Source organism: Molossus molossus, unplaced genomic scaffold (assembly GCF_014108415.1).
Source record: "Molossus molossus isolate mMolMol1 unplaced genomic scaffold, mMolMol1.p scaffold_m16_p_3, whole genome shotgun sequence".
Taxonomy (NCBI): domain Eukaryota; kingdom Metazoa; phylum Chordata; class Mammalia; order Chiroptera; family Molossidae; genus Molossus; species Molossus molossus.
Genome location: NW_023425366.1, coordinates 132,053,120 through 132,068,580, shown reverse-complemented (window position 1 = coordinate 132,068,580; position 15,461 = coordinate 132,053,120). Strand labels below are relative to the sequence as shown.

At 45.5% G+C, this 15,461-nt stretch overlaps 1 protein-coding gene across 1 annotated transcript in view; it reads left to right on the top strand.

Annotated features, from left to right (window-relative positions):
• Positions 1–1,415, top strand: part of IQCK (IQ motif containing K) — a 103,082-nt gene extending 101,667 nt beyond the window's left edge. The window contains exon 8 of the mRNA XM_036279781.1: positions 1,218–1,415. Coding sequence (XP_036135674.1) covers positions 1,218–1,415 — 198 coding nt within the window. The remainder of the gene's footprint in view (positions 1–1,217) is intronic.
• The last annotated feature ends 14,046 nt before the right edge of the window (positions 1,416–15,461 follow it).

The following is a 15,461-nucleotide window of genomic DNA, read 5'->3' as shown; positions in this document are numbered from 1 at the left end:
TAAAGTCGAGACACATCCACTTTCAGTCTTGAAATCACCCAAGGGGCATGCCCTCCACCAGTGGAAAAGCAGAAGGATCAGGCAGGAAGGGGATGGTGTGTGGGTGGCCGTGGTTTCTGTGCCTCTGCTGCTTTCTCGTCTTGGAGTCCCAATCACCCAGCATGCTCACCCTCTGTACCTGTGCACAGGCTGGTGGCTGGTTCTAGTTCATGCTTCAAAACCCAGCCCAGGGGTTACATCCTCCATGAAATGTTTCCTGACCACTCCAGGCTGAGTTCTGTGCTCAGTTTGTGTCCCCTTGGACCCAATGCTGCCCTTGCTCATGCCACACCTTACTGATCTTACTCCTGCACAATGTGTGTCTTTCTAGACTCCCTCAAGGGCAACTGGAACAGTCTGCCTGCATTTGAATCCCAGCTCCACCAGGCCTAGCTCTGTGACTCAGCTGCTTGGACTCAGTTTTTTCATCTGTAGAATGGGAATAATCACTCCTGCCTTACTGGGTTGTTTCGATGATTAAAATGTCTAAAACACTAAACAATACATGGGACATATGTGCTCAATAAATATCAGCTATAGTAATAATATAATAATCACCATTAATTATCTCTGTGTTCCCAATGTCTAACACAAACCCCAGTATGCAGCAGGCAAGTAGTCAAGTGGGGGACAACAGGACTGTGGTTGATACGTGAACTGTGGTCGATCCGGTGCTCTACTGTTCAGCACACCAAGTAGCTGCTGAGCACTTAGAACGTGTCGAGTCCCAGATGCACACCCCGTGTATAGGTGCACACCCCATGTGTATTGGTACACACCACATGCTAAAGACAGTACAGAAAACAAAGTGAAATCATCTCGGAGGTAATGTTTTCACATTGGGTACATGTTGAAATGATATCCAGGATCATTTAGGTTAAATAAAATTTTTTAAATGTCAGCAGCTTGTTTTCACTTTTTGAAATGAGACTGCAAGGAAATTGACAAGTACATATGTGGCCACATTGTTTCCCATCGCGGAGCATGGGGAACATGTCCCACCTGCCCTCAGAGCTGCAGATCTTCACGCAGCCCCATTCACGCTCAAATTTCACATAAGCTTTAGGAGCAGAGAGTTCATTTGGAATCAGATCTGTCAGATCGGTTTGTAAGGGTTTCTGAGCAGGTTTAGCAAGCTCAGGTGTGGAAGGCAGCTACAGCGCTGTGGGATTTTTCAGGTTCGCTGTGATCCTGAGATTCAAGAACTGCGCCAGTGGCAGAAGAAGCTACGCGAGGACAAGCACATCCGCGAGCGGGTCCGAACGTTCTGGGCCCAACAGGAGCGGAAAGGTGAGTTCGACTGGACTCGGGGCCTCCTCTCCGGAGGTTCTGACTGGACGTTCTGGGCCAGGGCCTCAGGCATTGTGTCCATGTGAGGTTTTTCCAGTTCACTGGGCAGCCGGAGCGTGTCCATGTGAGGTTCCCGGGATCCACTGGGCAGCCGGAGCGTGTCCATGTGAGTTCCCCCAGGTCCACTGGGCAGCCGGAGCGTGTCCATGTGAGTTCCCCCAGGTCCACTGGGCAGCCGGAGCGTGTCCACGTGAGGTTCCCGGGATCCACTGGGCAGCCAGAGCGTGTCCACGTGAGGTTGCCGGGATCCACTGGGCAGCCGGAGCGTGTCCACGTGAGGTTCCCGGGATCCACTGGGCAGCCGGAGCATGTCCACGTGAGGTTCCCCGGGTCCACTGAGCAACTGGAGCCTGTCCACGTGAGGTTCCCAGGATCCACTGGGCAGCCGGAGCGTGTCCACGTGAGGTTCCCAGGATCCACTGGGCAGCCGGAGCGTGTCCACGTGAGGTTCCCAGGATCCACTGGGCAGCCGGAGCGTGTCCACGTGAGGTTCCCAGGATCCACTGGGCAGCCGGAGCGTGTCCACGTGAGGTTCCCAGGATCCACTGGGCAGCCGGAGCGTGTCCACGTGAGGTTCCCTGGGTCCACTGAGCAACTGGAGCCTGTCCACGTGAGGTTCCCAGGATCCACTGGGCAGCCGGAGCGTGTCCACGTGAGGTTCCCAGGATCCACTGGGCAGCCGGAGCGTGTCCACGTGAGGTTCCCTGGGTCCACTGAGCAACTGGAGCCTGTCCACGTGAGGTTCCCAGGATCCACTGGGCAGCCGGAGCGTGTCCACGTGAGGTTCCCAGGATCCACTGGGCAGCCGGAGCGTGTCCACATGAGGTTCCCCGGGTCCACTGAGCAACTGGAGCCTGTCCACGTGAGGTTCCCAGGATCCACTGGGCAGCCGGAGTGGAGACTGAGGAGGTGCTGGAGCCTTGGTTGCGCTGTGTGAGATGTTCGGTCCTCGAGGCCTGCCAGCCCTGAACGCTGGGCTGCAGGAACTGTCTGTTCATACACAGCTGTGTATCTGTTATTTGTTTATCCAGCTCTCTCTCTCCCTCACTGGAGTGTGAGCTCCTTGAGGACAGAGACCTTTTTCTAGTCCAGTGCCTGGCCCAAGGTGAGCCCGAGTGAGTGCTGGTTGCAGGAACTAGTGAGCCAATGAAGGAGTTTGAGATTTACGGGAGCCAGCCCCCCGCCCCCCCCCCGCCCCCCCGCCTTCCCCTGGGTGCTTGCGTTAGTGTGGCTTGTTAGGAAGCTGCTGAGCTGTTACTGGCTCAGGGCCCCTCCCTGCACGGTGGCCAGTTCAGGCTGTAATCAGTTAAGGCCAGGGGCAGGCAGCATCCTCCTTATTTCTGTTGTTACTTACTCTTCAGTTGATTTGCTGTTGTTTAGCTGATGGGTGCGGCCTGCCATGTGGCAGAGCAGCCGACTGGGTTTAACATGTGTGACCCACACAGCAGCCACGGGCAGAGAAAGCATTCCCACTGACCCCCAAGGCTCACATTCCTTGCCGCCATCCAAGGGCCCTGACACCCCGGTGTGAGTCCACAGGTAAGCCCTGTCTGTGATGTGACTGTGAGCTGGCCCTAGGGAAAAGAGCTGGTTCTAAACACTGTCCCTGGTCTGTGGTGAGTGAGGGTGCGCGTCTGCATGGCCCAGTGGGGGAGTGACTGGGTTTTGGAATTGGCCAGATGGTCACGGAATTCCTTCACTTGATCTGCGTGACCCTGCTCAAGCAGCTGCATCAAGCCTCAGTGTTCCTGTGTACAAAATGGGCCTAACACTAGGTCTGTCTCGTACGGTGTTACAGGTGACAAAATGATCTTCCGAACAGGTCTTGACACAGTTCCCATAGATGTTATTGTCATGATTAGTACTGATTGTGACAATAATTAGTATTAGATTTTATTATTTAAATTATATTTAAATCATTATTAAATAATAATTACTATTAAAATTTCTGTGTGCTTTCAAATCGTGTTGGGTTGCTTTCCTCCACCAGACACTAAGCTCCTGGGGTTCCCTGTGGGGCCGAGTTTGTCTTTTATATCCTGAGGCCCCAGGCCTGACACAGAGCATATTTGGTGGGTGGAACCCTGGGCTCATTTTACAGATGGAGAAATGGAGGCCCAGGAGGGTCGAGGGATTTGCCCAGGACCACACAGCCAGTGGGGTGCCCCAGTTTTCCCACATGCCCAAGAAGAGCCACAGAGACAGGATCTCTTGGATGCTCCCATCAGACCAGCCCCAGGAATCTCCCGCATGGGGCATGTGGCTTCCCGATGTCATAGGGCCTGGGCTTCGGGCTCTTGCTGGCTGTGTGTGTTGATGGGAGCCCCACGTAGGAGCAGGGGACAGCCTGCTGCTACCAGTGTCCCATCCGGTGTCACCGACCTAACGCACTACAGAGTTTCTTCCTGTTCTGACCCTTACGAATCTGGGTAGTGTGGAGATTTATATAGTAAATCCCCCAGCCAAGGTGACACCGTCATTGAACCCCACAGACTGCTGACAAAGCAATTTGAACATGGTAAACACACGCTAGTCCTTTAGATTTTCAGAAAGATAAAAGAAGCAGAGTGATTGCACATAAAAATGGTGTTTGGACTTCATTTGAAAATCCACGAACCCATCTATGCACAAACCCAGCAAACAAGCATAATGTGCTTCTCAGGGGGATGCCGTTACCCAGATTGCACCCTGGTGTGTCCAATATGAGTACACTCGGCCATGTCTGTGTGCTGGAGCTGCCTAGGCTCAGACAGGCGGTCGGGGGAAGCATCAGCTGTCAGGGTGTCAGGGTGAGGGTCGGGTCTCGTTATTCGGAGGCTGAGGCCCTCCCGAACAGTTTCCTTCTAGGACAGAAATGGGGTGAAGTCAGCCTTGAGTCTCTCTCCATTGGGATAGTTGCAAGAATATTTTAAGATGTTTGTGACAAGAATTACCACAAATATAATCCCAAAGAACATACCTACAACATTTTTGAGGTGTGGTCAAAAATCCTATCTCAGCTAATGGCGTGTCTGTAGCGTCATACTGTCAGTAATAGTGTTCAAATGTGTTTTGTGATCGACTATCCATATTTTATTTGAAAATCTAGTACAAGCAGGAAGAAACCATAGAAATGGTTCCCATAACATCAGATTTTGTATATGTGTGTTCATCGTTGATATGTGTACAAATACTCTTTAAGTGACTTTTCGTGTCTTCTTGATATTTTAAAGAAAGAGGGTGGAGGGGGTGGAGGGTGAGGGTGGATGATGAGGAGGGTGAAGGAGGTGCCCTGTCAAAGGGAATGGGTGGTTTACTTTTATTTGTTTACCGGTTTATTCTCTGCCTCCTTTCTGGAGTGGTTTATAGTAGCTCACAGAAACTCATATAACATTTTTTAGTAAATGTGATGATTAGGTGAAGGAAAACATTAAGAGTAGGGAAAAAGATAAAGCCACTAAGAATAGTAAGCAAAAGACTCCCTCTGAGGCTACACTTGCACTTCTCAGAGACGAGGTAGAGGGGGCGGGGTCTGTCACATGCCCACGGAGTCCCTGAGAAAAATGGGCTATTTGTTCAGGGGATGCTGAGCCCCTCCCTAATCCATCATGTGATGTTAGTGACAGCTCAGGAAATGTTCCTGCAAAAAATGGAAACGCGTACTGAGCTTCCTAGCAGCCACAGCAATGAAGGAAGCTCACTTATCTAGACCTGACTTTTCCTCGTTAAGAGAATCCTGTAGCGCAGTGAAAACTGTCTTTTACCTGACTACAGTAATGAGTTTTTATAGCAGCATTTACTTCTGGAGGGGAAACATGGAGGCCTGCGGTAGGGGTAGGGGGAGGAGCAAGAGAAAAGTCTTTCCCTGATTTTAAATCTAGAATTTCAAGTTTAGCTCGTAATGACAAATCTTAACTATTAGGACTGGGTTTTAAAGATAGTCTTAAATGACACCTCATGTTGGCTGCACCACAGGCTTGTGACCCTGGGATGCCCTGGAGCTTTTAGTTTTTCAAGGAAATTCTTAGGGGAAGGTGTCTGGAGCTAAGGAGTAGCTGTAATTTATGGAGCATAAACCACAAGCCAGGCACTGACCCGAGCATCTCCGGCTTCCATGTGACCCTCACACCTGCTGTCCCAGAGAGAGGGTGTCCCTCACTGTACAGGAGAGGAATCCAGGCTGAGACAACGCGTGGCTCATGAGAGGCCCATGGCAGAGGCCAGAGGCTTGCCCCCACATCCGTGACCTGCCAGGGAGCCCAAGGCCATTATGCCATGTTCTCCAGTTACCAAAACCCTGGTGCCATGGGGCCCATTTGCCCAGGCAGAGCTTCCTAGCAGGGTGCCAGGACCCCAGGCAGGAGTGGGTAAGCGACCACAGGCCACTGGAAGAGAGGAGGGTGGGGGACAGGGGAGGCTGAGCCCCAGTCCCAGCTGCAGGATCATTAGCACAGGAAGCCTGGGCAAGTGGATGAGGATCAGGGGTTCTCGCCTTCCCATTTGCTGCCCATCGACAGGTGAGGAACAGGCCAAAAAGGGCACCTGGGTTCAGAGGACCCCCTAGCCTGTGGCTCAGGAGGTGGGTTCTGGCGTTAGCTGTGACCGTTGGACTAACAAACATGATCTGTCATGTAACAGAAAAGGTCAAAATTCCATGACTTATTTTCGGGAGACAACCACTGTGGAGTTTGTGAGGTCACAGAGTTCTTCATCTGTCTGTCAACTAGAAACATATCTACACACACACAGTGTGGGCAAAGCTAGGGTCACGGTGATGAGTATGTGAACGTTATTCTTATATTATTTACTAATCGTTGTATTATTCCCATATGAACAACTGTAAACCTGCTTGTGCCCTCCCAGTGTACTTTCGTAAACACACAGCCATGTTACATGTGGTGTGCGGTGACGTCTCTTTTCTTCACCTGGCTCCGCACCAGCCACAGCTCACGTCTGTGTGTGGGTCTGTCTCATGTTTTGTAGATAGGTTCTTGGCTACTTACAAAAGTATTTTACAGGAGAATTCCTAGAAATGGAGTTGCTGGGGCAAAGGGCATGAACATATTAAGCTTACACAGTGACCACCAAGCTGTCATCAAAAACACTGTATCAGGAGGATTCCAAATTGGCAGTGGAGTGAACGGAAGCTACACAGACCGTCTCCCAGAACCAAACTGGAATTACAACTATAACACAGACAAATCGACGGGAAAAAGCAACATAAAAGCAGCCTGCAAGGACCATATAACCAGGGACACTGACTCGGTCCTGGTAGGATTGCGAAGGCGCGAGACGGGGGCTGTGAGCACACAGACAGCAGCGGCCTTAGCTGGGAGCAGCGCCCTGGGGTTAAAGTCCCAAGTGGCTCCACAACACTGAGCAGGGACAGAGGTTAAAAAAGCCACAGCCACTCACCTTGGTCTCCAGCAGAGGAAGGGCAGACTGCACTGGAACTGTGTGGGGATACTCGGGATTTGGAGGGGGCTCAGAGCTTTTACTGAGTTGCTGCCACACAGGACGGTGGCCATCTTGCTCCTTCCCAGGGCTCTGGGGAGAGGCAGCAGCTCCTCCCTTGGAGATCCAACCCCACCCTATGGGCCATTGAAATGCTAATTAGTGCTCATTAACAACCAGCATCTGCCCCACCCTTGGAAAATCCCCTTATGCTGAGCACCTGAGGGAGTTTCTCAATCAACTAACAACCCAAAACTCTTCAAGTAACCTCGACTGCTAGCCTCCAGGCAAAAAGCTAGAGTATAACAGTACTTTTCCTGGGCTAGCAACTTTACCAGAAAAGTAAGACTTGACAGTGGTGTTTAACGTGGGTCTTCCCTTGCTCATCTAAATCCAGGAGAGGGAGCCACAAACAGCAGAACACCAACACCCACAGGGAAAACTTGACATTTTGTGATAGCCAAAATGGTGAAATACAGAAACAGAAGCCAAATCAAAGAGCAAGAGACGTCCACGAAAGATGAGATCAATGTGGAGCAGTTAGGCAATTTAACAGAGCTAGAATTCAGAGCCATGATCTTGAGGAAGCTCAACAGCAAGAGTAAGGACATAGAGATGTTGAAAATTAACCAACTGGAAATTCAAAACCACCAAGAAGAGATAAAAAAAATGACATATCAGAAATGAAAAACACATCGGAAGGTCTAAAAAGCAGAGTAGAGGAAGCTGAGGACCGGATCAGTGAATTAGAAGACAGGGTAGAAAACAATCAGAAAACCAAAAGGAAAAAACAATTAAAAAACAAGAAGACAGCTTAAGAGAACTGTGGAACAACTGGAAACGTAATAATATTTGCATCATAGGAGTCCTCAAAGAAGAAGAAAATGAGCAAGGGTTAGAGAATATATTCAAAGAAATGGTGACAGAAAACTTTCCTAATTTGGTGAATGAAGAAGGCATTCAAGTTCAAGAAGCACAGAAAGCCCCAAGTAAGAAGAACCCAAACAGGCCCACACCAAGACACATAGTAATCAAACTGCCCAAAATTAAAGACAAAGAGAGAATCCTAAAAGCAGCCAGAGATAAGCAACAGGTGACCTACAAAGGAAACCCTATAAAGCTCTCAGCTGACTTCTCAACAGAAACACTATAGGCCAGAAGGGAATGGCAAGAAGTAATCAAGGTCATGAAAAACAAGGATCTGAATCCAAGACTACTCTACCCAGCAAGGCTATCATTCAAAATAGGTCAAATAAGGAGCTTCCCAGACAAAAAAAGGCTAAGGGAATACATTAGCACCAAACCAGCACTGCAAGAAATGTTAAAAGGACTGCTGAAATATGAAGAAAAATAGAACCACACTAAACAAAAATGGCAATAAACAAGTACATATCAATAATCACTTTAAATGTAAATGGACTGAATACTCTTATAAAAAGACACAGAGTAGCTGTTTGGATAAGAAAGCATGAATCATCTATATATTGTTTACAAGAGACCCACCTCACAACAAAGAATCACATAGCTTGAAAGTGAAGGGATGGAAAAAAATTTCCAAGCAAATGGAAAGCAAAAAAAAGCTGGGGTAGCAATACTCATATCTGATAAAATAGATTTCAAAATGAAGGCCATAACTACAGACGAAGAAGGCCACTACATAATATTGAAAGGCTCTATCCAACAGGACGATCTAACCTTCATAAACATATATGCACCCAACATAGGAGCACCAAAATATATTAAAAATCTTCTGGAGGACTTCCAAGGAGAAATCGACAGCAATACAATCATAGCAGGGGATTTCAACACCCTGCTGACACCACTGGATAGATCCTCTAGACAAAAAATTAGCAAGGAAACAGAGACTCTTATAGACCAAATGGATTTAATAGATATGTACAGAGAATTACACCCCAAAACTACAGAATTCACATTCTTCTCAAATACACATGGGACATTCTCAAAGATAGACCACATGATAGGATACAAACTAAATCTCTACAAGTTCAAGGAGATTGAAATCATATCAAGTATCTTCTCTGATCACAGTGGCATGAAACTAGAAACCAATTGCAAGAAGAACATGCAAAGACATTTGAACACATGGAGGATAAATAGCATGTTATTAAACAATGAATGGGTTACCAAGGAAATCAAGGTAGAAATTAAAACTTTCTGGAAACCAATGAAAATGAACACACAACAACACAAAATCTATGACATGCAGTAAAAGCAGTTCTGAGAGGGAAGTTCATAGCACTATAGGCCTACCTCAAAAAACAAGAAAAATTTCTAATTGACTGTTTAACCTCAAAAGTTAAAGAATTAGAAAGCAAACAAAAAGAAAACCCCAGAGCAAGTAGAAGGAAGGAAATAATAAAGATCAGAGCAGAAATGACATAGAGACAAAAACAAAAAACAAACAAACAAACAAAAAAAAACCAAAGGATCAATGAAATAAAGAGTTGGTTTTTCAAAAAGATAAACAACATTGATGGACCCTTAGATAGACTCACCAAGAAATAAAGAGAGAGAACCCAAATACACAAAATAAGAAATGAAAGAGGAGAAGTAACAACCAACACCACAGAAATACAAAAGATCGTTAACAGCTACCATGAACAACTATATGGCAACAAATTCAACAATCTAAGTGTAATGGACAAATTTCTGGAAACACATAGTCTCCCAACACTGGACCTGGAAGAGATAGAAAACTTGAACAGACCAATAACAACTAAGGAAATTGAAAAGGTAATCAAGACTCTCCCAGCAAAGAAAAGCCCAGGCAGAGATGGCTTCATGGGGGAGTTTTACCGAACATTCAAAAAAGAACTAACACCCATTCTCCTCAAACTATTTCAAAAATTCAAGAAGAAGGAAGACTTCCAAACTCGTTCTATGAGGTCAGCATGATTCTAATTTCAAAACCAGAAAAACACACAACGAAGAAAGAAAGCTACAGCCAATATCCCTGATGAACATAGACGCCAAAATCCTGAACAAAATTTTAGCAAATCAGATTGAGCAATACATCAAAAAAATTATTCACCATGACCAGTGGGATTCATTCCAGGGATGTAAGACTGGTTCAATATTCGCGAATCAATAAATGTGATACACCACATAAACAAAATGAAGAATAAAAACCACATGATCATATCAATAGATGCTGAAAAAGCATTTGACAAAATCCAGCATCCATTTCTGATAAAAACACTCAGCAATGTGGGAATAGAGGGATCATATCTCGACATAATAAAGGCCATATATGAAAGACCTCCAGCCAACATCATACTCAATGGGCAGAAACTAAAAACATTTCCATTAAGAACAGGAACAAGACAGGGATGTCTACTTTCGCCACTCTTATTCAACATAGTACTGGAAGTCTTAGCCACAACACTCAGACATGAGGAAAAAATAAAAGGGATCCAAATTGGAAAGGAGGAAGTGAAACTGTCATTATTCGCAGATGACATATTATACATAGAAAACCCTAAAGACTCTATAAAAAATCTACTAAACTAAATAAATGAATTTGACAAAGTAACAGGATAGACAAGTAACAAGAAATCGACGGCATTCTTTTGCACCAATGATGAACTCACAGAAAGAGAAAGTAAAAAAGCAATCCCATTTACCATCACAGCAAAAAATTAAGATACCGAGGAACAAACATAACCAAAGAAGTAAAGGAACTATTTGCAGCAAACTATAGGACATTGAAAAAAGAAATAGAGGAAGATATAAAAAAGTGGAAGCACATACCTTATTCATGGATTGTAAGAATTAACATCATTAAAATGTCCATACTACCCAAAGCAATCTATAGATTCAATGCAATCCCTATCAAAATACCAACGACATATTTCACAGAACTAGAACAAATACCTCAAAAGTTCATATGGAACCAAAAAAGTCCCCAATAGCCACAGCAATTTTGAAAAAGAAGGACAAAGTAGGTGGGATCATAATACCAGATATCAGGTTATACTACAAAGCGACTGTAACCAAAACAGCCTGCTACTGGCACAAGAACAGACATATAGACCAGTGGAACAGAACTGAGAACCCAGAAATGGACCCAAGGCAATATGCTCAATTAATATTTGACCAAGTTGGCCAGAGCATACAGTGGAGTAAAGACAGCCTCTTCAATAAATGGTGTTGGGAAAATTGGACAGCTACATGCAAAAAATTGAAACTAGACCATCAACTTACACCATACACAAAAATAAACTCAAAATGGATAAAAGACTTAAATGTGACCCATGAATCCATAAAATTCTAGAAGAAAATGTAGGCAACACAATTTCGGACATCATACAGAGCAGAATTTTCACTGATACATCACCTAAAGCAACAGAAACAAAGGAAAAAATGAGCACATGGGACTACATCAAACTAAAAAGCTTCTGCACAGCAAAAGAAACAATCATCAAAATGGAAAAGCAACCCACTGTATGGGAGAACATCATTGTCAATGATGTATCAGATAAGGGGTTAATTTCCAGTATATAGAGAGTGCTCATACAACTCAACAAAAGGAAGACAACCCAATAAAAAAATGGGCAGAGGAGCTGAATAGACACCTCTCCAAACAGGACATACAAATGGCCAAAAGACATATGAAGAAATGCTCAACATCACTAATCATCAGAGAGATGCAAATTAAAACAACAATGAGGTATCACCTCACACCTGTCAGAATGGCCGCCATCAACAAATCATCAAACAACAAGTGTTGGCGAGGGTGTGGAGAAAAGGGGACTCTAGTACACTGCTGGTGGGAATGCAGACTGGTGCAGCCGCTGTGGAAAACAGTATGGTGTTACCTCAAAAAATTAAAAATTGAACTTCCATTTGACCCAGTGATCCCACTGCTAGGAATATGCCCTAAGAAGCCTGAAATACCAATCAGGAAGAATATATGTACCCCCATGTTCATAGCAGCACTTTTTATAATAGCTAAGATCTGGAAACAGCCCAAGTGTCCATCAGTAGACGAATGGATAAAAAAGCTGTGGTACATGTACACAATGGAGTACTATGCAGCGGTAAGAAAGAAAGATCTCTTATCCTTTGAGACGACATGGAGGGACCTGGAAAGTATTATCCTAAGTGAAAGAAGCCAAGCAGAAAAAGATAAATACCACATGATCTCACTTATATACGGAATATAATGAACACAACAGTTTGAGGAATACAGTAGACCCAGAAACATGGAAGTAGGGCACAGACTGACATCCCTCAGAAGAGGGGGTGGGGGGGTAGGAAGAGATAAACCACAGAACTTATATGCATGTATGCATAACCAATGGACATGGACAACAAAGCCAGGGACGGGGTGGGGGGGGCGTTGGGGCGGGGGGTGACAATGGGGTAAAAAAGGAGAAACATCTGTAACAAAAAAAATTAAAAATTTAATAAAAAAATAAAAAAACAAAACATTGTATCAGTTTACATTAGTGACACAGCCAAGTTCGGAGCTTTCAGTGGGCGACGCAGTCTTTGCGCTTCGTCTCCTCTGTGTACAGCAAGAATGACTGTCTCAGGGACACTTCCAAAGGATGCTGTTGCTTTGATAACAGCATGGCTCTTTAAGAAAAAATGTATCTGTAAATCTAAGGTGTCACTTTTATTTAAAATTTTTTTCATATCTTCTCCAATTTAACCTGCAAAAGAAATTGAAATTTGATTAAAATACGTCTAGTGACTTCACGCCCTACTATTACTGCCATCGGTCCTCTTTTCAAGATTCACCAGTGAGGGGGGATGTCACATGACATCAACTTGCATATCTTTTCATTTAGAATTTGCAAAAATTTACATAGCTCAGACATATGTCATTTGAATTGCTCGAAGTGCCCCTACTGTTTTACTTAAGTTAAAAAGTAAGAGGAAAGACGATTTCCTTTTTAAAAAATGGTCTTCCCCCAAAGCTTGAATTGAGGTCTGTGTCAATGGCCCAGCCAGCACACTGCTGCTGTGACTGGATGGCGCAGCGGCCCCTGGCGTGTGGCTGGGGGCAGAGTACCTGTGGGGTCCAGATGCCTACAAGCTCTGCAAAGAGCCAGGTTGAGTGAAGGTTCCCGTCTTCCAACTGTGTAACCTGTGCAGGTGGCTTAACCTCTCTGTGACCCCATTTACATGGCGATACAATGGAGATACTACTATTAGTGACCACCCCCTATAGATCCCGTGAGGGTTAAATAACCTGTGACCAAAATAACTCTTATTAGTGATGTAAAGGTTAAACGTATGGTTAACATGTGTTGTTAGGAATATTGGCTTTGTCCCCGGCCAGGTAGCTCAGTTGGTTGCCGCAGCATCCTGTAACCAAAAAAGGTTTTGATTCCTGGTCAGGGCACATATCTGTGTTGGAGGTTCGATCCCTGATCAGGGTACATATGGGAGGCAACCAATCAGTGTCTCTCTCTCTCCCCTTTTCTCTCTCCCACAAAATCAATAACCATATCCTCAGGTGAGGATTGAAAAAAATTAAAAACGAATATTGGCTTTGGGGCCTGACGGCAGCAGGCCTGCCTGTCGCCACCAGTCTGGTCTCGGGCGAGTGCTGCCTCACGAGGCTGTCTTCTCCCATCCAGGGTGTGTGGCATGGGCTCCTGTGAGGATTAAATGAGATCAGACACCACCTACAAATTGAGTAGATCCCTGCACAGAGGGAAAAATCGGGTGGCTGGTTTGAGTAGTTGTTTTAAACTGAAGAAAAACGGAGGAAGGAAAAATGGCGGCGGAGTGAACAGAAGCTACACAGACCGTCTCCCAGAACCAAACTTGAATTACAATATAACACAGACAAATTGATGGGAAAAAGCAACAGAAAAGCAGCTTGCGAGGACCATATAACGAGGGACACTGACTCCATCCCGGCAGGCTTGCGAAGGCCCGAGGCGGGGGCTGGGAGCCCTGTCGGCAGCTCGGCAGCGGCCTCAGCTGGGAGCAGCGCCCTCGGGTCACACTCCCAGGCAGCTCCAGAGCTCAGCCGGGACAGAGGCTAAAACAGCCACAGCCACTCACCTTGGGCTCCGGCAGAGGGGGGCAGACTGGACTGGGACTGTGTGGGGACACTCGGGATCTGGAGGGCGCTCAGAGCTTTTGCTGAGTGCAGCCACGGAGGACGGTGACCATATTGCTCCTTCCCAGGGCTCTGAGGAGAGGCAGCAGCCCCTCCCTCGGAGATCCAACCCCACCTTGTGGGCCATTGAAGTGCTAATTGAGGCTCACTAACAACCAGCATCTGCCCCACCCTCGGGAAATCCCCTTGTGCTGAGCACCTGAGGGAGCTTTTCAATCAACTGACAACCCAAACTCATCAAATAACCTCGACTGCTAGCCTCCAGGCAAAAAGCTAGAGGATAACAGTACCTTTCCTGGGCTGGCAACTTTAACCAGGAAAGTAAGACTTGACAGTGGTGTTCAACGTGGGTTCTCCCTCGCTCATCTAAACACAGGAGAGGGAGCCACAAACAGCAGAACACCAACACCCACAGGGAAAACTTGACAGGCTCCAAAGCCCACAGTGATAGCCAAAATGGTGAAACACAGAAACAGAAGCCAAATGAAAGAGCAAGAGACCTCCACCGAAGATGAGATCAATGTGGAGCAATTAGGCATGTTAACAGAGCTAGAATTCAGAGCCATGATCTTGAGGAAGCTGAACAGCATGAGTAAGGACATAGAGACACTGAAAATAAGCCAACTGGAAATTAAAAACCATCAAGAAGAGATAAAAAATGACATATCCGAAATGAAAAACACATTGGAAGGTTTAAAAAGCAGAGTAGAGGAAGCTGAGGACCGGATCAGTGAATTAGAAGACAGGGTAGAAAAAATCAACCAATCAGAAAAACATGAGGAAAAAAAAATTAAGAAACAGGAAGACAGCTTAAGAGAATTATGGGACAACTGGAAATGTAATAATATTCGCATCATAGGAGTCCCTGAAGAAGAAGAAAATGAGCTAGGGATGGAGAATATATTCAAAAAAATAGTGACAGAAAACTTTTCTTATTTGGTGAAGGAAGAAGGCATTCAAGTTCAAGAAGCACAGAGAGTCCCAAGTTAGAAGAACCCAAACAAGCCCACACCAAGACATATAGTAATTAAAATGCTACAAATTAAAGTCAAAGAGAGAATCCTAAAAGCAGCAAGAGATAAGCAACAGGTGACCTACAAAGGAAACCCCATAAGGCTCTCAGCTGACTTCTCAACAGAAACACTATAGGCCAGAAGGGAATGGCATGAAGTAATCAAGGTCATGAAAAACAAGGATCTGAATCCAAGACTACTCTACCCAGCAAGGCTATCATTCAAAATAGAAGATCAAATAAAGAGCTTCCCAGACAAAAAAAAGGCCAAGGGAATACATTAGCACCAAACCAGCACTGCAAGAAATGTTAAAAGGACTGCTGTAATTAGTACAAGAAATGGGAAGAAAAATAGAACCACACTAAACAAAAATGGCAATAAACAAGTACATATCAATAATCACCTTAAACGTAAATGGATTAAATGCTCCCATAGAAAGACGCAGAGTAGCTGATTGGATAAGAAAGCATGACTCATCTCTATGTTTACAAGAGACCCACCTCTCAACAAAAGACTCACATAGG